The sequence below is a fragment of the Acanthopagrus latus genome, chromosome 2, assembly GCF_904848185.1.
Source record: "Acanthopagrus latus isolate v.2019 chromosome 2, fAcaLat1.1, whole genome shotgun sequence".
Taxonomy (NCBI): domain Eukaryota; kingdom Metazoa; phylum Chordata; class Actinopteri; order Spariformes; family Sparidae; genus Acanthopagrus; species Acanthopagrus latus.
In genome coordinates this window covers 12,896,674-12,916,776 of record NC_051040.1, presented here as the reverse complement: position 1 = coordinate 12,916,776, position 20,103 = coordinate 12,896,674, and the positions used below count along the sequence as shown (strand labels likewise).

General features: G+C 41.3%; 1 protein-coding gene and 1 long non-coding RNA gene across 3 annotated transcripts; one reads left to right on the top strand and one right to left on the bottom strand.

The window, feature by feature from the left end:
* Positions 1 to 171: 171 nt before the first annotated feature.
* On the bottom strand, positions 172 to 19,604 carry itpkcb (inositol-trisphosphate 3-kinase Cb). Of its 2 annotated transcripts, none has more exons than XM_037122592.1 (9): positions 19,518 to 19,604; positions 19,087 to 19,224; positions 15,638 to 16,918; positions 4,844 to 4,943; positions 4,360 to 4,573; positions 3,501 to 3,705; positions 2,694 to 2,795; positions 2,241 to 2,312; positions 172 to 2,100 (listed from the first exon to the last, which is right to left on the bottom strand). In XM_037122592.1, exons 3-9 carry the CDS (start codon positions 16,739 to 16,741, stop codon positions 1,891 to 1,893), a joined length of 2,007 nt encoding a protein of 668 aa, XP_036978487.1. In that variant the 5' UTR covers positions 16,742 to 16,918; positions 19,087 to 19,224; positions 19,518 to 19,604; the 3' UTR covers positions 172 to 1,890. The 2 variants fall into 2 exon arrangements, with proteins under 2 accessions (XP_036978487.1, XP_036978495.1); XM_037122600.1 differs by having other exon boundaries at positions 19,087 to 19,221; positions 19,518 to 19,579.
* On the top strand, positions 5,034 to 9,486 carry LOC119033044. The gene is made up of 2 exons (XR_005079117.1): positions 5,034 to 6,013; positions 6,170 to 9,486. It is a non-coding gene; the product is annotated as an uncharacterized LOC119033044 (long non-coding RNA).
* Positions 19,605 to 20,103: the final 499 nt, after the last annotated feature.

The following is a 20,103-nucleotide window of genomic DNA, read 5'->3' as shown; positions in this document are numbered from 1 at the left end:
ACATACATACATACATACATAATATACATAAACAACATAATACCCTGTTCCTCCCAGCCCACAGCAGTGAGATGGAGGACCTACTTCTGAGGATAATCACTATACAAGACATCAATGTAGGGTTGAGTTGAGATGACAGCTGAGTGGGTAACAAAAAAAACAAACTCTGAAAACTCTTATTTCCAGTTTATTGCAATCCATGACCTGGACAAAGCAGGGAATTAATATCATGTTTCCATCTGTGTTTTTGACTTTAAAATACACTGCCTTTGAAAAATACAAAATGTAGGTTTGAATCCAGTCTTCTTCCTTAGAAAGCAGCACCCAGTTTGAGAACCTGATAGTTTGCCATGTTATAAATATAGAGGATTTGTGGGCAAAGAAATATAATACTTTGTAAACACTATTATTCACCTCTCCCAGTAGGATTCCTTTTCAGAAGAGGAAAAACTGACTGTCTAAATTTGAATTCCAATTTCATGAAGTCAGGTATCTGCAGCAAAACTGTGAGTGTACTGAGTGATCCACCAACGCACACACACCCAAACAAGTGCTGCCTGACATTGTTGAAGGACGTCTGGAAGACTTGAGTTCACCGACCTGCTGCATTCCAGTCAAGGGATGACAGATACAGTCACAAACATCTAAAAATAACAACGTGGTTTCTTTGTAAACTCTCTTCCGTACAATAATCAATCCCACAAACCTCCTCTTTAGTGTAGCTAAATGAGGCTTACAGCACTGTTTAAAAGTGATATTCTTCCATTTGATTATTTGAATCATAAGTTTCCAGTTTCAAGATCATGTGTAAGAAGAAACCTCACAGAAGCCTCAACAGACTCATCAGTTTAAGCAGGTAAATCCAGTTTCATTTCACCCTTTGCACCATTGCTTCACTGTAAAACTCCCAAAGCAACACTGATCAAAGGGAATGAAGAGAGAACAGCAAATTAAATCCATGTAATCATCTGTAAACCCAGTATTTTACTGCTGCTGCTGCTTCCCACCTTAAGACACACAAAGGCTTAATTTTTGTTCAATGGCTTCGTGAGGATCCATAGTGCAACAAATTCCAGACAAACATGGCTGCCAAGCTGCTTACTGTACAGTTAAATGAAAACAAAAGAAACGTCACACTGCATTATCATACAAAAAAAATCCAAATCTTAGAAAATACTTTCCTCTGCTCACTTTGGGATTACATCATCTTACACTTGGGTGAACTCTTTGGAAGGAAAAAAAAATATATAAGGAGTCCACAGCACTGGAATGATCAAACAGCTCTTTCTTTAAAAATGCGAGGCACACAAATCGTACAAACAAGGTCAGAAGGTTATATCAAGGCCATAAAGAAACAAAATTAAATAAACTTGTATTTACACGCTGAGTTAGTTAACACGTGGTCTGACCAGTGTTTTTAGTGTTGTTGTATATTTAAACATCAAAAATGGTCCATGATGAAAACAAAGCTCCCGTTACCAAATGCTCCTCAGGTTTCACGCCTCTGCATCAATTTCATGTCGGTGAGAGTGCTGTGTGCAAATCTGACCAACAGAGGGAGATGATGAGGGGGGGCGATGAGCCATATTTAATGTCTTTAATGAAAAAGTGACTGTCAGAGGATAATATTCTTTGAAAATAAACCAGTCCATCACTTCTCCCTCTTTCTATTTCTACCTTTTGCCATCAACTCCAATGCATGACATCAGCTTTTGGCATACTCCACTTTGCAATAGAAGTCCTGCGATTGTCTTCGTTTTCTTCTTACACAGGTGGATAAAGACACTTAGATCATGGTGAGGCTCATGAACAAGGTCAAATTAATGGCTCTGTTTTCTCACAAACCATCATCAGGAGCAAAGTTTCACTGCAGTCTTCTGAGTCACCCTCTCAAGGAGTCTGTGGGAGCATACTGCTCAAGATGTCTATGAGGTTGTCCAGTCCCCACAGGTAGCCGTCCTCCCTGTTGCCCTCAACCCAGGGAGTCCTGTGATCCAGGGTCCTAGGGTCTGGCAGAGGCACCGTCTTCCCGAAGTCGATCATCCACACTCTGGCCTTGCCCGAGGCATCGTGCACGAACAGCAGGGAGCTGCCAACGACCTGCCAAGAAGAAACCGGGGAAACAGGTGAGTTTGGGTATGTGAACGATTCAACACGAGAGCTAATGACAGGACTATACCACAGATCTTTGACTTGGCTGACAGGTTTGTTTAGAAATCGTGAAAGTGAGTGTGTCTCACCTCGTGTGTCCTGAAAAAGTGTGACTGCTCGAGGACTGAGCGCAGTTCCTCCAGCCGCTGTAGGTATAATTTCTAAAAAAGAAAAAGAAAAAAGCGAAAAATTAATGTTGTAAACAGGAACAACATGATTGTGAACAGGATGTTGCAAAATGGACCATTTTGTTCTTCTTTCCTCCTTAACTGTTAGTCTAAAGCCTCAGCCACCTTCAATACTAAACCAGTATCTATAAAGCTCAATAAACAACACATTACAGCTTGTTGTTTTAAAAAAATGCAAAAAAAATGACATGTAAAAACAACTATTTACACACAATGCCAGGACAGGCTAGCTTTTCAGACTAGGGTCTCTAGGCTAAGCTAAACTAAGCAGACTGACTTAGCTCAGTTTTCTCAAGATGTCAAACTTTTCTTGTTTTGCATTTACAAAAGACAAGCAGTTAACTCATAACATACCAGAATCTGAGTGTTGCCACCTACAAAGTCCTCCAGGGCCTGCATCACCTGCTCCCTGTTTTTTGTCTTCTTAAAGTTGGTGTTACAAGTTCCATCAGCTTTCTGTGGAAAAAGATATTTTTTGTGTTATGTTTTTGATCTGCATGTGGACTAGAGCTGCAACAATTACTGATTTAATCAATCGTTTCAGTCACTTCTTCCATCAAAATTGTCAAATTTCTACTGGTTCCGGCTTTTTATGTAAAAATGTCACATGTTCTTTGTCATTCATGGGGGTAAATGGAGAGTCTTTGGGTTTTGGGCTGTTGGTTGGACAAGAAGAAAATTGAGGATGACGATAATCATTAGTTGCAGAGGACAATAACGTCATTCAGTTGGTAGTTTAAAGCTTCCTGATCGATGATGCAACTGGAAACAACAAATACTAACTTATGAACACGTTTATTTCTCACTGCCTCAGCATGACAGCTCATACCTGTTCGACTGGAAAATGTAGCCTTGGCCGACTGCTTTAAATGCTCGTAGGGTGTCAGATCAGATATTTTTATTCCAGCCTGAGTAACATGCAAATATACAGATATTGGAACAACTGGATAACCAGCCCAGGATTTAATTCGGAAAGAACAAACTGGCCTCTTTATGGCTGCACATCCAGCCAAGAAAACTTCAACAGGCTGTTTTTGTTCTATTCCAGTGTGTTTGGTCTATCCAGTGATAAATATTTACTCCCACTGATTGAGTTACTTCTTGTAGAAACCACATGTTTCCTCACTAACTCTGAGCGCTACAGCCAAGAGGACTGCTGACCTTAATGCCTTCGATGCGGAAGCCCATGGTGGCTGTGGAGCTGAGCGTCTCCCTCCACTGCATGTATCTGGGTTTGAGGACTCCCTGCTGAGCTTTCTCCTGCTCAGTGGGGGCGCCTGGGTCCACCGCCACCATCTTGTCATACATGTCCTTCCGCAAACGTGGACGCTCTCTGGCTTTAATGAGCTCCTCCTCCAAGTAGGTCCTGAAAAAATAAAGAAGAATTTAAAAAGTTATTTTTAACGTGTTCCTTTCCCTTGCTTCAATTTCAAATGTCATTTTAAATGTTTACAGAGTGTCCATCTCTTGTGCATTTGTTTATGGTGCAATGCTAAAAAGGCAGAAATGCTGGATTTCTTATTTGTGAGACAGTTTTAACTTAATAAAATGTTGGCAGAAGATCTAAGAGGCAATTAATGATTATAAAAGAACGAAGAGTTGGTAATGTAGGCCAGTCCCAAGCAAGTAAGAGCCTTGTCAATGAGCAACAGAACTTTAAAATCATCCTAAAAAGATATTTGGAGCCAGTGCAGAGGAGCTAAAACTGGGGTGTTATGTTCTTTCTTTCCAGTTTTAGTTCAAGCCTAGCAGTCAACCAGCAAAGAGAACATTATAATCGTCTAATCTATATTAAATAAAAGCATGAAAAGTTTATTGCTGTGGAGTACACAGTTTTCTGCAAACACAACCATTATAATGATTATATAAATGTGATAAAGAAGCAGAAAACTGGTGGGAGTACACTGCTTCTATGTGTGTAAAAGGTCATTTTCAAGGCTCACAGCGTCTCTGAGAAGCACAGGATAAAAACGGTCTTGGAGAGTGTTTTTTTCTTTCTTTATCTGGTGCCGAGTCGTACCTGCTTCCCATCTTACAGTCCATGATGGACGGCGAGTCGAAGTCAGCCAGCAGGTCATCCATCAGGTTATAGTCCTGCTCGTCTCTCTGGACCACCCCATAATAACCAGGCACGTGCGGGCGCAGGGTGTCCTTCATCAGCTTCTGTAGACACTGCTGCTCACACTCGCAGTATCGCTTCAACAAGCGACCGTACTCCCCAGCCTGGAAGTTACCTAGAGACGGACACAAGCACACAGAAGATTAAAGACCAAAGATTACATTTTGTTCTTCTCCTAAACTGTATTGTGCCCCTTTTAAGTACACCGGTTTATGTTTAATAATAAGAATAAATCTACATATAATAAAGCTACCTCACTACAGATGCAATGTCACTGTTAAGTTGATCTTTATTATATGTCATGTATGTTGTACTGCAGAATATAAGCTTCTTGATGCACTTGAGTATCACTACAATGACAGTAAAGTTGAATTGAATTGAATACCTGCATGGCCAGCAAGCTGAACCCACGGGTAACGCTTCTTGAAGGACACGACGAAGGGGGACCAGTGAACCATGGTCTTCAGTTTCTGCCACGACTTATTCTGGAAAAAGAAACAAACGTCATCCTTTTGTTCGAGACAGGCGTGGACCGTCACACAAGAGACAAATCTGAAGCTCTGATTAATCAGCGCGAGGGTTTCGTTTCTGCTCAGACAAAAGCACTGAGCTAAATACCAACCAACAGAATGATAATCTATTAAAAGGAAAACACACCCTGTAGTTTGCAAGCGCGCGCACACACACACACACACACACACACACACACACACACCTCATTAGACATTGGACAGATCCTCCCCTTCGGCCAAGGCCAGGTGCACAACGTACATGACACAAAGCCCATTCATAAAACATTTACTAAAGCCACCACCACGGTGTCGTAAAACAGAACCTTACAGTCCACAACTGTGTGTGCAAGTGTGTGGGTGTGTGTGTGTGTTGTGGTTATCTGCGTTGGGAAACACCAGAGCAAGGACAGTGTGCAGCAGGGGCTTTGACGCAAGCAATCTGAGGGGAACATGACATGTATTGATTACAACAAGTGTGTGTGGGAAATCACAACAAACGGACAGCCAGTCGAGGATGGGAATGTGTGTGTGTGGTGTGTGTGACAGCACAATAGATATTACTGATGGGAAAATAATATAATTGAATATTTCTTTTGGACTTTTTATGCATACCTTATGCAAATAAATGTTTTACCACAGAAACGATGATGATAAACTAAACGAGAAAACAGTGTGTCAGAGGCAGAAACGTGAGTAATAAAAATCGCCCGGACAAGAGGCTGTAATAATAAAACTAATCTTTTTATTACTAAATAAAGTCTATGAGTGACTGCGCTGCTCCCCGTCTGGCCTATCTCTGCCATGTTTACATGTCAGCCTATCTCTGATCTCATCACATGCATTCCTTCCACAGCTGCTCTGTTGAAACTCTGTCACAATAAAACAGTCCACATGCAGGAATACACACATACACAACGGAAACTGCGGCTCTGTGTTTGACTTAGAGGAAAATAAAACATGATATATGTGAGCTTAAGGAGGGCTGTTTTGTGACTGGAAAGGTTAACTATTTAGAAACATTTACTGCTATAAAACTGTTCCAGGTAATTCTTTTTCATCACTATCTTTAATCCCACACATATAAACCTTTGGACGCGATTACAGTCTTCTAGTTTGGGATTTAAAAGATAAAAATGTGGAGATTTTCTGATTTTCCGACAGAATTAAACAGCTGTGTTCCTCTGCCTGTGCTCCATCAGACAGCTGGACAGCGTCAGGACTTCAGACAGACACAGGAGGCAGAGAGTAATGAGAGTGAGTACTAGACACCTGTGACCTGAGCCTTCAATCACATCAACAGATTAACCTCGACATAACCTCTGCCACTGCAGGGTAAATGGCCGCTGATGGAAACATGCGAACACGGCCTGCATTTCTCCACATTTGCAACGTCAAAGCTACATTTTATGCAACAAGAACATTTCCTCCTGCTCATTTTGAAATGACTCGGTAGTAATCGAACCAGAATCAGTCCTTGTGAGCCGTGCAGACACAGACTGATGGGGCTTGTTTTAACAAATCCCTTTTGTGAAGAAGCCCAAGATCACATTCGTTAGATTTTCTATGGTGGGCAGCAAAATTTCTGGATACACTCTTTTCTTTTCATCTCCCACAATCTGCCCTAGCCATCAGTGGTTCATTTCAGTCTGGTTAAGTGGATGACTACCATGTGCCTTCTCAGATTTTTGGTTCTTGGTAGTAATTAGTTCACCATAATCTCCAAGTCATTCCCTCATGTATCGTCCTTTCCAGGTTTACAGCAGGGCCATCAACAATGAAGTTTCCAACATGTTTACATGCGATTTATAAAAGATGCTGGGCATAAAAAAAACAAACACCTGTGATCTTTAAACTCTCAAATCAACTTAAATTGACGGCAGTTGCCCTGAGATTTGCCGTCACATAATGGCATCACAAACACGGGTTTAGTCAGCAATAGAGGTGGACCAGAGGAGAAAATCAAACTGCTTTACTGACAAGATCACTGCGATGGAAGATGAGAATGAAGCCAATCAAAACATATTAATCCATAGAGTAAATAGTGGGTTGATAAACGAAAGTCAAACATGCAGTTTAGGAATGTGTCTACACTGCACATTGTTCATAAAGCTTCCCGAAGTCTTCCCCACTCAGGAAATTGACTCATCCAAGGAGAATGTGAATGCACCAATGATCCTGAAGAGCAATAGCTCCGCATAATCAACAAAAAAAAAATCAACAACAAGTCTAGACAATGATTAGAGATAAGATCACTTCCAAGTTGAGGTAAGTTTTTCTGCAGAAAAATATCAGATGATGAACCTCCTTAATCTTTAACCACATCAAAGACATCAAGCGCTCCACCCAATCTGAACAGTGCAACTGTGGCCTTGGCAGAGCTGCTATGAGGGATAACTGTCAAGCTGTTGTCTGTAAGACAGTATGAGGACGCTCTGAACAGGAGGCAAAACACACATACGTACATACTGTGAATGTGTTCATCTTAGTTTATCCATCAGTTGTTCAAGTAATCGATTTTCACTGACTGAGTCAACAAAATCACTAAATTTCCATGACTGAATAAACTCAATAAACTGACAAAAGGACAACAGAAAGCACAACACAATTTGTGTGTTTTATTATCACCACATTTGAAGTTTGAATTGAGTTTGAATTTCTAAACTGTCCTTTTTGGGGGGTTGTGTGCAAACATCAATCAACATCAAATAGAGTCAGATCACATGTGACATTATAAACGTTCCGTGTTTATGGAAAACTGCCAAAGATTGTCGTCTCCTGCCTGTTGGACCAACACACTGTAGTTACTGTAAATAGTCAAAGATCTGTTTTAAGAAACCATCAACACTGTAGTCTAAAAATAATCTCCTGAAAAAACAGTTTTGTGATCAAAACACCAACCCATTAGACCACAACAACCACAGGGTCTTTTGATTTTTAAATTATTCGCTTCATTTGTCCTCATCTGACGGAGGCCTCATGACAGATGAAAGTCCATGGGGGGGAATCGACGGGAGAGGAAGGTGACACCCACACCTCCAGCCGCTCTTCTTTCACTTCGCTTATCCAACATGCCATCGGGCTCTCTCACTAATTGCTTCAAGCTGACAGCCTAATGTGTTTCCTCTGTGGGGTCAAGTATATCAGACTAAAATTACCAGTCGCAGCCAGAGCGAACGCTGCTAATGTTCTGCTGGAGAATGGAGGCGTATAAGCGGAGAGTCACGACAACTTCTACATAAAAAAAAGGCCGGACAGTTGTTTGATTTCAAACTGAGCAAACTGTTGGTGTGCTGCTGTCTCATCCTCTCGCTTCAGCCCACACAGGCGAGCTTTTTAAACACAGAGGTCAGCTCTCGCAGTCCAACACTCAGCATCTCCGCGCTTTCTTTTATATAACTCCCGAATATATAACAGAGATCATGTTGTCTTTCTTTGTTTGCTATGCTTCCTCTACACTCCGCAGAGCTCTGACGCTCATGAGTGAGCAGTCAACTTTTCATTTTTTGGGGGGTATTTTTATTTCCCCCCTACATTAAATCAATGGGAGGTCTTGTCTCCAAACACTTATCCTCGATCAAATGCCATTTTGTCCTCTCAGAATTTCCTTGACTCCCATGTTCTCAGACTTGTTGCCCTTCTTTCTAAGATTTTGGGGTTGGAATGCTGGGAATGTTTCTGGTGCTTGTTACCTCTGGCGGGGTCTCTCTGTGGTTCACAGGACAACGACAACAGCCATTCCAGAAGAACTCACCCTGACCACAACGTTGTGTCTTTACAGGCTTTCTCTTCGACCCTTCCACCATACATAACCCTATTTATTACACATATGATCAAGGCAGGCTGTAAGACTGTTGAACTCTTGAACCTTCGAGCCTGAGATCATTAGCCCTTCTCCAAACACATGTCCTGGCTTGGTCTGACTTGACCTGTCAGGGATTTTCATTTAATTACAACAGGGTTTGTAGGTGTGCTCAACTGATGACGTACCTCTTTACTATTGTTTACAAGTGCACTTTCTCAGTTGTTGATGGCCAGCTATCTTATCATCAGTGATTTAATGGCTGGTTTCACAATTTTGCTTAGCTCCTACAGCTTCGTACTGGGATGGGTTGATGAAGCAGATCTCAAAGAGGAAAAGGAAGCGACTGCTCGTCCATGAACACTGATGACGGCCATCTGATGTCACCGAAACCTGCTTGAAGGTGGTCAGGCATGCTTTCAGAAGAATCAAGAGATGGTCCATTTAGCGCCACTCAGCATGTTTTAACTGACAAATGGAATCACAAATCAACTCTGCAGAGCCAAGATTACAGATAGAAAACACAACACATTACTTGCACCTTATTAATACAGATGTCACTGTATTATATTTTCGTATACATCATTTTCGATTTGTGTACTTGCTTTCTTACTTTCTTTGTAAAACGTATTCAACATTGTTGGAGTTAGCCCGAGAATTAAGAGATGCATTGCCAAAGACCACTTCACTGCAACTGTTTTGCATCTGACAATAAAGGACATGACATTCATCAGCCTAACCTGTTATCTTTTGAGGCAGTGTGCCTTAGAACCAAAGTAATTCCTGTCATTTTCAGACATAAATACAGCTTTAACTAGTTATTTAAGTCGAAAAATAGCACTTATGACACGTAAATTCACCTGGCTTGAAATTAATGCAAGCTACTACAAACAGGTGTTTAACTCGTGTTGCTGTTATTTTGCACTGCAATATCCCTCAATAAAAAGAATTAGTTTTAGCAAGGTGTAGCTAATAAACTGGCAACTGGGCAAATCTGAGAGATAATAGGAACGAAATTCAAGTCTAAGAAATTAACTGATTACATTAAGTATTACAGTATTACAGACTGAAGCATGGCTGGCTTACTGGCTGCTTAACCCAGATAAAGAGATCATCGCAGCCACACAGGACTGCATACTGTGCGCCAAACAAACTGTCACACACTGCAACAAGAGACCGGGATATCAAATCACATAACATTTGAATACCCAAACCTGTCGCATGCATTTGATGCAATCAGCCTTTGGGTCATCTGTCTGAAGAGCCGTGACGTTAGCGATTACATTCGACTGACTGAATCCAAACGTGTAATGCCCTCTGGATAAACTTGCCACTCTCCAATTCTTACCTGGCAGACGGAGCAATAGTGGAGGAGGAGGCAGGCGGTGACACAAGCACACACGGCCCCGGAGAGGAAGCGAGAACGCAGCCAGCGCAAAATATTCTGTACCATCAGCGCAGGGTCTCCACTTGCGAACACTACCAGGGATGTGTGCCTCCCAGTCGGCCTGAGATCCTTCGTAACCATCTATTAGCCAATGTAAGCTCCTAGCTCCGTCTTATTCCAGTTTCAGTCACGCTGTAAACCCTTGCTGTAAAATGAGGCTTGTGTTGTCTGGTAAACTAATCCTCCTCTGTTATAAGCTCACACTTGTTTCTCTCACAGTGACCCCCTCCCCCTCCTTCTCTACAACCTACTTTTGTCATCCCAATTCACAATTTCTCCTGTTTCACCATCCTGTCACTCCTCCCTTCCTCTCTTCACCACTTTCTCAATACATGATATCGCCATTGCTGTCATCATGTACCTGTCAACCTCAAGCTGTCATTTTTCTCTTTCTTTCTAACTTCTGCCTGTTCGAACATGCCCCCTTCTCATTTACCTCCTGCACTAAGTCATTCCTCCTTTCCCCCTAAAGGTACAGATATCCACACAATGAGCTGTCCTCTCTCTCTCTCTCTCTCTCTCTCTTCAGTCTAACCTTTGTACGTCTCCCCTCTCTATCTCATCCTTCTAATCCACAGGGCCTATCCAGAGCCCCATGCTGAGGCTGAGCCAATCTCCTGCCCGATTCATGACCGACTGGCAGCATGGGGGTAGGGACAACAAGCCTTGCCATACCCTCCCAGCACTCTCCTTTTGTCTGCATGACAAATTCCTCACTAGTATGAGGCTTACAGAGGCAGGTGTGTGTGTGTGTGTGTGTGTGTGTGTGTGTGTGTGTGTGTGTGTGTGTGTGTGTGTGTGTGTGTGTGTGTGCGCGCGTACAGAACCTGTCAGACAACTCTCATCAGCTACAAGAGTGACTACACATGCTTACACTACCCAGTGTTTTCAGGTACTGTCAGATCTTTTCTGAAAATCTAGCTGATTTAAAACCACATCCCTTTCCCCTGACACAAGTTTTCGAGCAGTTCAGCTGTGGTGGGCCACTGAATGTTCAGGAGACGCTGGCACAGTTTTAAAAAATCGCTAACACCCATCTTCAGAGAGAGACTTTAGATAAGATTAAATAGTGATATTACTGTATGTTGTAGTGGTTATCTCTGTGTGTTTTCTCTATCTTATGTATGTGATTTTCAACTGAAAGAATCAATCCTGAATTATTTTGTAAATCGAAGCAATAGTTTATGTTGTTTGTGGAGGAGAAATACGAGATATTTGCTAGTTAATCCTGTCCAGTGCGATGATAGTCTCATTTACATTCCTGCAAATGCTAAGCTTTCAGTTTATTCATTTCTCTTTTTCACTGGCCACTGACAATATACAGTAATGTCAATGGTGGTGGAATGAATCAAAGTACATTTACAAAACTAGGGCACCTGATTTTTTCATTTGAGCTCATTATTGAGGTGCGCCCATTAACATATTTAAATTACATTTCTTATCCCATTTTATTAATGACTGTAAACAGGCATAAAAGTGCAGATAATGTTTCTCTTCACTAAAATGTAACACAGCACATGTAACAAGAAATTGGGATAAACTCAAAAATACTTTATGGTCTAAATTTTTTCGACTGCTAAATTTCAAGTGCATCAGTTTTTTGTCTCGACCAACCTAGTCGCACCCTGAAGCATTGATAATGGCACTTTATTTGCCACAAAAGGAAAATAATCATCTAAAAAAGGCAAATAATCATCTAAATTTATTGGACCTTTTATTTTCCCTATTAAACTTTGACATACAAAACATATTGAGCAACTAAACTGTGTTGCATTGTTACCGATTAAACTGTCCAACAGAACATGAAATGGTTAAATTCAGCTCCATCTCAGCAAACTACTAAATTAAATTACTGTGTTGCTACTCTGTTGATAAAATATACAATAGTTTAACACACACAGGGTCTATTTTCCGCATTGATTACTTTCACTTTTGAAAGAAGTACAATTTGCTTACGTCATTTTACTTTAACACACTACGTTGAACTTTTACGTCGTTCTAAAACCGTCTAAGTTAATTCTGATGCCTCCTCATGACACAGGCAAATAAGACAGTCAGCAATAAGATTGGCCATTTCTCCAGAATTATGATAGCTACTCTTAATGCCTGTCACCGGGTCAGATTCCAACTTATCTGGGTTTGACAGGTCATAAAATTCAAACTTTGTTTCATGGCAGAGAGGTGAGGCTAAACTATCTTGTCTCACAGCCTGAGGAGAGAAGCTGCTCCATCGTCTTGTGGTACGGCACTAAAACAAACTTAACTTTGTTTCCCCCTCATCATCTTTTGGCCAAAATGAACAAAAAAGTTCCTTGTCAGAGCTTTAAGTAACATGTTTAATGCTAAATTGGCTTGTAAAGGAGCATTATCACATGTGGTTTTGCTACTTTTACTTAACTGAATATTTCCTCTGACGCTGCATGTACAGTTGATTTAAATCTAATGGAAATTTGGTTCAAACAAATAAACATCACACACTGTATAACTTTCCTTTCATTGCTTTGCAGCATGGATTTTGCGTATACGTGCAGTGGGAGTGATGAGTGGGACTTTGTATAAAGGGTGCTGTGGAAAACAGCTCTGACATTGTGGCTCATGTGAATAAGCATGCATAAATAAGAAGAAGAATCATCACGTGTAGGTTACATGTTCAGAGTTTCAGTGTTAGTCTGTGCTTTGTGTTATCTGCTTACACTCATTTTCCTCTTGTTTTCTGTTCCACTGTATGTCTCATGGTGTTTCGGGGCAAAATATTAAGCCTTTGTCCAATGCGGGAGGGAAGAAAGAGTGTGTCATAAGGCAGCTGAATTATCTGATAATAAGTTATAAAATAATATGCGCATTGTTGGCTGCAGACATTTGTAGGAATTTTAATCTAACATTCAAATATCAGGGACAGAGCAGATACTGTCTGGTGTGTGAAAAAGAGAACAAGACAAGTAGGAGAAAAAAAAAAACCATATATGGCAAAGACGTCGCCTAGCAACCGGCTCTGCCTTCAGCCCAATTTTCCATGACACACACTGAACTCTGAATGCAAGACGGCATCGCTGCGAGAGTGTGTGTGTGTGTCTCTGAGTATGCATGTTTGAGCAAGAATCCACTCACGTCACACAGCGTACAAAATGTACCTGGTTTGACTGGGAGCTGACAGTGTGGCTGCAGCTTTTTAAAGCTGTTAACAACAATCAATCTGCGGCCTCACCCCTATAAATTATAGAGCTTTAACTCGACTACGAGAGAGCAGAACGTCTCCACTGAAACCTGGCTCTTATCAGACATCACAGGCCAGCGTCATCCTGTTTGTCACAAGAGCTCAAGTGCAACTCCTCAGGTTGCTCATTTCCTGGCTTTCAGTGTCAAAGCCAGGAAATTACACTGTCCACTGACCGGCTCATTCAAATGATCATTACAGTAAGTGGGAGCGAATGAGCACGTGTACCGTGTGGAGAAATGTGATGGAGAAGACTGACCTAGAACACACATATTACACCAATATTAAAACCAGAGTTACATCAGTTGATATTTTAAAAACCCAAATGTTGGAAGTCAACATGTCCTTTGGCACCAAACACCCGGAAAAAAAAGGAAACATATCATTATTTTTTTTTTTGATAATGATAATGAAGTAGGCAGAACTTTTGTGGATCAGAAATATTTTCCAGTTTCAACTGGTTGACATAATTCATGATTTGATAAATGTTCATTTAAAAAGAAATAATAATAATATTTTATTTAGTAATGCAGGATATGACAATTGAGACAAGAAACGACTAAGCGTATCACAAGACATGACAAGCAGGATCTGTATGGATTTATGCTTCATCTGTACTAATTAAGATAACATTACTTGAAGGTAATAAAGTTTAGCTTGTGTGTTTGCTGTGATTCTTGTTTTTTGCTATATTTATGTTTTGCCTACTTTTCTCCTGTCTTGAGTTGTTTTATCATCATTTCAATTACTATTTTAACATCTTGCTATGAGATAACAGCTGAAAATTTGAGTAATGCTGGCACATTTACACTGATGTTGATCAAAGTGTACTATTCTTTTAAAAATAAATAACATATACATGGTTAATGTGTTAAAGCGGCAGCTCAAGCCTGTCACATTTTATTCTGTGTCATGTCTCCCTCTTTCTCTGGAAAAACTAAATGTAATACCAGATGAGGGTGGACCATCTGCAGTGGAAAAATGACCGGGGCTAGATTATTAAAAAATAACATAAGTAGAGCTTCTGACAGGTTTTGTGCAGCACAATATGAACGGCATGGTGACAGTTGAGCATCTTTCAGCGTTCACATGAGCTGACGTGGCCTGAAGAGAAAACCTGGACATACAGGATTCAGACGATAAGTGGAGACAGCCTGTTTTTAAGACTCGTGTCATTCCAGGCATTTACAGTCTGACTCTGGAGGGGGGGGTCATCATGACTTCCTACTTGGAAACTTTAAACTGCATCTCATGTCTGGAGGAGAGGAAACCCTTAAACCTCTGTGGCTGTTAACCAACTCCTGAATTGCTCTGATAGCATCAGTGAAGTCTGTTTTTTATATGAAGTGTACAGCGCTGAAGTGGCAGCTGTAATGGGATGACTAATTGTACAAACATGCATTCAGACGTTGTTTTAATGGCACTGCAGTTGAGCTCATCAAAAGCAATGTGATCATGAGCCATGGGAGTAGAAGGGACACAAAGCGGGGGCTGGAGATAAGAGTCAGTTTCCTCTTCTTTGGTTTAAATTTGTTATCACCGTGTTTTTATTATCAGGGTTTAGAGAGTCAAGCCGTTCAGGCATGGAACCACATTTGACAAATGAATTTTGGCATTTGAAACAAACAAAGCCACAAAAACCATGAGACACAACTCCAACAAACCTCCTGATTGACTGGAGTCTTGTATTTGATATTTGCAAGGCAGCACTTCAAGGACCATCACATCCTGGTAATATTAACTAATTAAAATGTCCATATGACAGTTTGAGCAGCCTTTATCAACTAATGGAGATGATGGTGATGCTGCACAAAATAAACATGGAAATAGATGCGTGCCTGCGGCAAATGATGTATGACATGAGGGTTGTTGACCTGCATGTTTCCTCCATGCTGTGTGTGTGGTTTTGTACATGTTAATATCAATTCTACCTCATTGTGTATTTGCAGGTAGTAATTGTGTCCAGGTAAAGAGGGGCCCTTGACAACACACCATACTGTATGTCTGCCATGATATGAAGCAAATGATGCAATATTTGCATGTGTAATGTTTGGAAGCCAACGCAGTGAGACCTATTCATCAGTTCTCTACAGAGTGCAGCTGACAGGCCATTCACACAAAGAAATACAGTACTTCATGCTGTTGTTCGTAGTTATTGAACTGCACAGTCAATATCAATCAATACTTTGCTGTGAAAAGACACTCACCCCTGTCCCATCGTCCGGGCTGCACAGAGACCGAGCCGGAGACAGACTGGACTCGATGTCGCTCCCTGTGAAGTCGTCCTCGGACTCCTCGAAGGACGAGGCGGAGGACAAGCCGATGGAGGAGGAGTTGGACAGCTTCCTCGGGGACCGCATCAGCGCGGGGGACCCTCCGCAGCCGCTGTCCGAGCAGGGGGACTCGTCGTCTGGGTGAGGGTCCAGACACGTGCGGGTGCTGAGCTGGGCCGGTGTCCCCTGAGACCGTGTCGGACTGGGGTCTCTGGTTATGATGAGTTTCGGGATTGTTCCTGGGTAGCTTTGGCCTCCTGTGGGGCCGTGGGGGGCCTGATTAGTGTCCTTTTCAACCGGACAGCAGTTGTTTTGTTCTTGCTCTGCCTTGGGAGCGGGGCTACAGTCAGTTTTTGTCATGTTAGCCTCCCCGCTGCCCAACGCTTGATCCAGGGGCAAGTCAGACAGAGTCCGCTCAGTGTCCGGGTCAGAGGTGAGCGGCGGGGTAGAACTCACACTCGTCCCGGTTAAATCTCCAACTTCACCCACAAGACGACCCTGGTTGTTTCCCCCCAGTGGCTGATCTTCCATGGCCCTCGTCGGGGGGTCCGAGGCATTGTCCTCTCGCTCGGGTTTCGGCTCCTCGCAGCCCGCTCCGCTGACTTCTCCGGTCCGCCTTTCCGAACCTGACGCATCGGACGGGCCAGCCGCTGCCTCTCGGTTCACAGCCTCGGTGTTATCATCTAGGCCGGACGCTCCCTCGAAACAACCCGGGGATGCTTGCTGTTCCCCACTCGTCGACACCACCTCGTCCCTCGGCAACTTTCCTACTCTGTGATCGCGGTGCGCTGCTGGATCTCCGGCTCCGTTTCCGCAACCCAAATCCGCTTCTGTTTGGCTGGAGTCTCGCTTTCTCCTCCCCAAACACGACAGCACTTTATTTTTCATCGGATTCCTGTTTAACTGGTCACTGGTTCGTCGCTTCTCTCCGCTCCTAGGTCTGCGGATACGGAGCCGCTGGGCTGTCTCGCCTGCTTTCCATTTCGCTCTGCCAGGGGTGGCGGCGCTGTGCGATAGATCCGAGCGCGTTTGGCCCATCCTGCATGCCGTAGTAGTAACAGTGTTCCAGACACACCCTCGGTGGTTGCTCTTGAATAGTTGAAAACCACTTAGACCGTGACTCCTACTATGTACACTAAGCCATTACTCACACAATCCATTCATTAAGCCTGGGAAATCTTACATTGCTCCATGCCTTTCTTCAGATGCCTGGATCTGTGAGAACAAAGAGATGATGAATAATTCAGCAAACACATTTGCTGCATGAAAAACAACCTGTTGTAACAACACACCCTCTCACTTACTTGATAGTGCATTAATCAGACCCATAGTGTAATCATTAACAGCACACATAAAGCCCCAGTCAACACTGACTGTTATTAATCACTGTCTGGCTCATTAATCTGTGATTTACAATCAGCTCTGATATTGGCATCTCATTTCCTGGAGGCAAAGAAACTGACATGGGAAAGTCAAATCAACTACACCAACGCTGAGAGTATATTCACAGGAAAATATGAAGTGATTTAAAACACACCATAAATTCCAGGTTAATTCAGGAAGTTTTGGACTCAGTTTCACCAGAGTTGGTCAGTGTAACACTGCCCTCCAGTGACTGGACACTATGTCATTGTCCAAGTAATGTTTTAAAGGAGCACTAAAATAGTTAATCAGAAGAGAAAGATATTTAATGACTGATTTTTGTATGCCTAAATAAACTGAATAAACAAACTGACCTTAAAGGCCAACCCAATTTCACACTGTTTCACTTTACTGTTTATATGGGGCGGACCCTGCCAACTTTCTAGCTGGAAACAGCATTCTGGGGACATTATTTTTCTCCGAGAACAGCTTGTTTATTCATTTACAGAAAACATGTCTATTAATGCCTCATTAATACTGTAAAGATTACAATTCTGAGTTTTTAATTTATTCTCCAAAACAACATAGTGCCCCTTAACTACAGGATTTTAATTTAGATGCAAACTGCTGTCTTTAAGTCATGATGACGTGTTCATTTGTCCAAGATAAACCAGAGGGCAAGTTGATGTAAAACACTATTTTTAGCCACTTCTTCATTTGACAACACACTTACAGCTTTAAAAAAAATGAGCGTTTTCAGTAGTAAATCAATTAGTCTTTCACTTTTTTGTTAAATAAATTGATTAGTCATTCGGTCAAGAACATTTTCCCAAGGAAAAGTTCTTTAGGTTGCTTGTTTTGTTTGACCAACAGTCTAAAACCACAATATGTATCTAATGTACTAAGATATGTCATCTGAAAAATGTATTAATTGAGTAATTGTTTCAGCATTAAATAAGTGTTCAATACAAGCAGAAAAATAAATAGTCGTCTTCAGTGTTTATGTCTGGTCTTAAGTGATGGTGAAAATATAGTTGGTAAAATGTTATAAAAGTAAATGATTACATTTGTCTTTGGTCACACATTCCAGCCGACTGAAAGTTGTTCACATTTATCAATTTTAGGGTAAAAGAATCACAGCTGTGAGATGGCAGCTGTCCTCCTCTTAAAGACACATTTTGTCATTTTACAGGACACACAGCGTGACATCCTGGAAACATTCCCAGCATTTTACAGCCAACTATGAGTGTCAGTCAGTAACTGACAGTGGCAGTGCTGCAGTCACCCTGTTGTCAGAGAGGAATGCTCTCAGAAAGGAAATGAGACAGGAAGGATAACAATGGAAAGAACAGCTCATATTGAAACACACACACACACACACAGTTCATACTGAAGTACATTCTTGTGCAATTGATATCATAAATAATCATCCATGATGACTCACACTGGGGTAAATGACTGAGAGTCTTGTGCCACGCTGATATTAATTGGATCACTTAAAACACAAGTGTATGTAGACATGCACGGATGCACACGCAGCAAACAGTGACACATACTTTATGGGAAGATGGTCACTCCCTGGCAAACATGTCTAACACAAAATGATCTGCGACTAAATGACAGTATTGTCTTTCATCTGGTGTCTATATGAGTAATCACTTGGACAAACCATAAGACCACAGTGGACAACATTGAAATAAAATGTCTTTATATATATTAAGGGCAGTATTCGTATACTTTGCATTTTAGGGTTATAACTACATCTTTTACAAAATATTGCCTGATGAATTTCAGGTGAAAACCTTTCTTTAAAATATATATATACTGACATTTTAAGCATATGTGACAATGCATAGACAGATGACTACATAGAGGATTACCTCAAGCTGACTTTAAACTGGAGAAAGATAAAACAATTATACTAGTCTTAATTTTCAAAACAATTAAATGAGTTGTTTCATTTACTATGGCTTTGTAGCTAAGATCATTTGACCCATAGTAAAACTATAAATCAGACTCACCAGACAGATCCTCCTGAGTTCCTCATCCTGTCTGAAGCAGCTGTTAAATGCCTGCAGTGATGTGGAGGTTTATGACTTACAGCAGGAGGGGGATGTGCTTGCGGCTTATCTCTTCAGCTAGCAGTGTGTGCAGTGCTGCTGTGTGAAGCATGTGGTTGAAGTGAAAGAGGAAATGTTTGTCAAAACAGGGGCAGGTCTTTGCTAACATTTAGGCTCGGATACTGCAACTGACAACCGTTGTGTCAGCTAGCCGGCTAACTAGCTAGCTAGCTAAAGACTCGAACTGGCTAAACTCAGATTAAAGTGGCGAAGTTAAATCGTAATTAACTCATTTAATACCGTTTTTAAGAAGTGACAACAAACAGCTGGTCAGTGGTTTAAATGTTAATACCCAAATTAAAATGTTTTAGTTTGAAATTGTGTTTAAATACCGTTATGACATCACGCGACATGTGGGTAGAGTGGCTTTAAAGGTGCTGCCTTCAATTGCTCCCGGAAATCTCCCATGGTGACTTTATTGAGGACAAATTATGAAATTAGTGTTGTTTAAACATGACAATGTTTATTTTAAAAACTTGTTTTATATATATATATATATATATATATATATATATATATATATATATATATATATATATATATATATATATATATATACACACACACATATACATAACAAGCAAAATAAAACAGGAACTTAGGCAATAAGGAAGCTCCACCTTAAGTAAAACACACAGTGCAGACACAGTCATTGATAGAATAGAGGGACAATACACTGTCAGTAATACTTATAACACTATAAATCATGATAAAATGGGGTCCACAAGCCTGAGACCACCAGCCAAAACGCCCTCATGTGGCAGCAGTCCCAACATCACCCTCTCCACCACAGGCAACAACAACAGAGGTATGCTGTAGTTAAACAGAAATAAAACCCTGTTAGTATGAGATGACATCACATTTCAAGGTTGAGCTTTAATGACTTCTTGAATTGTCTCACAATTTATTCACATACCT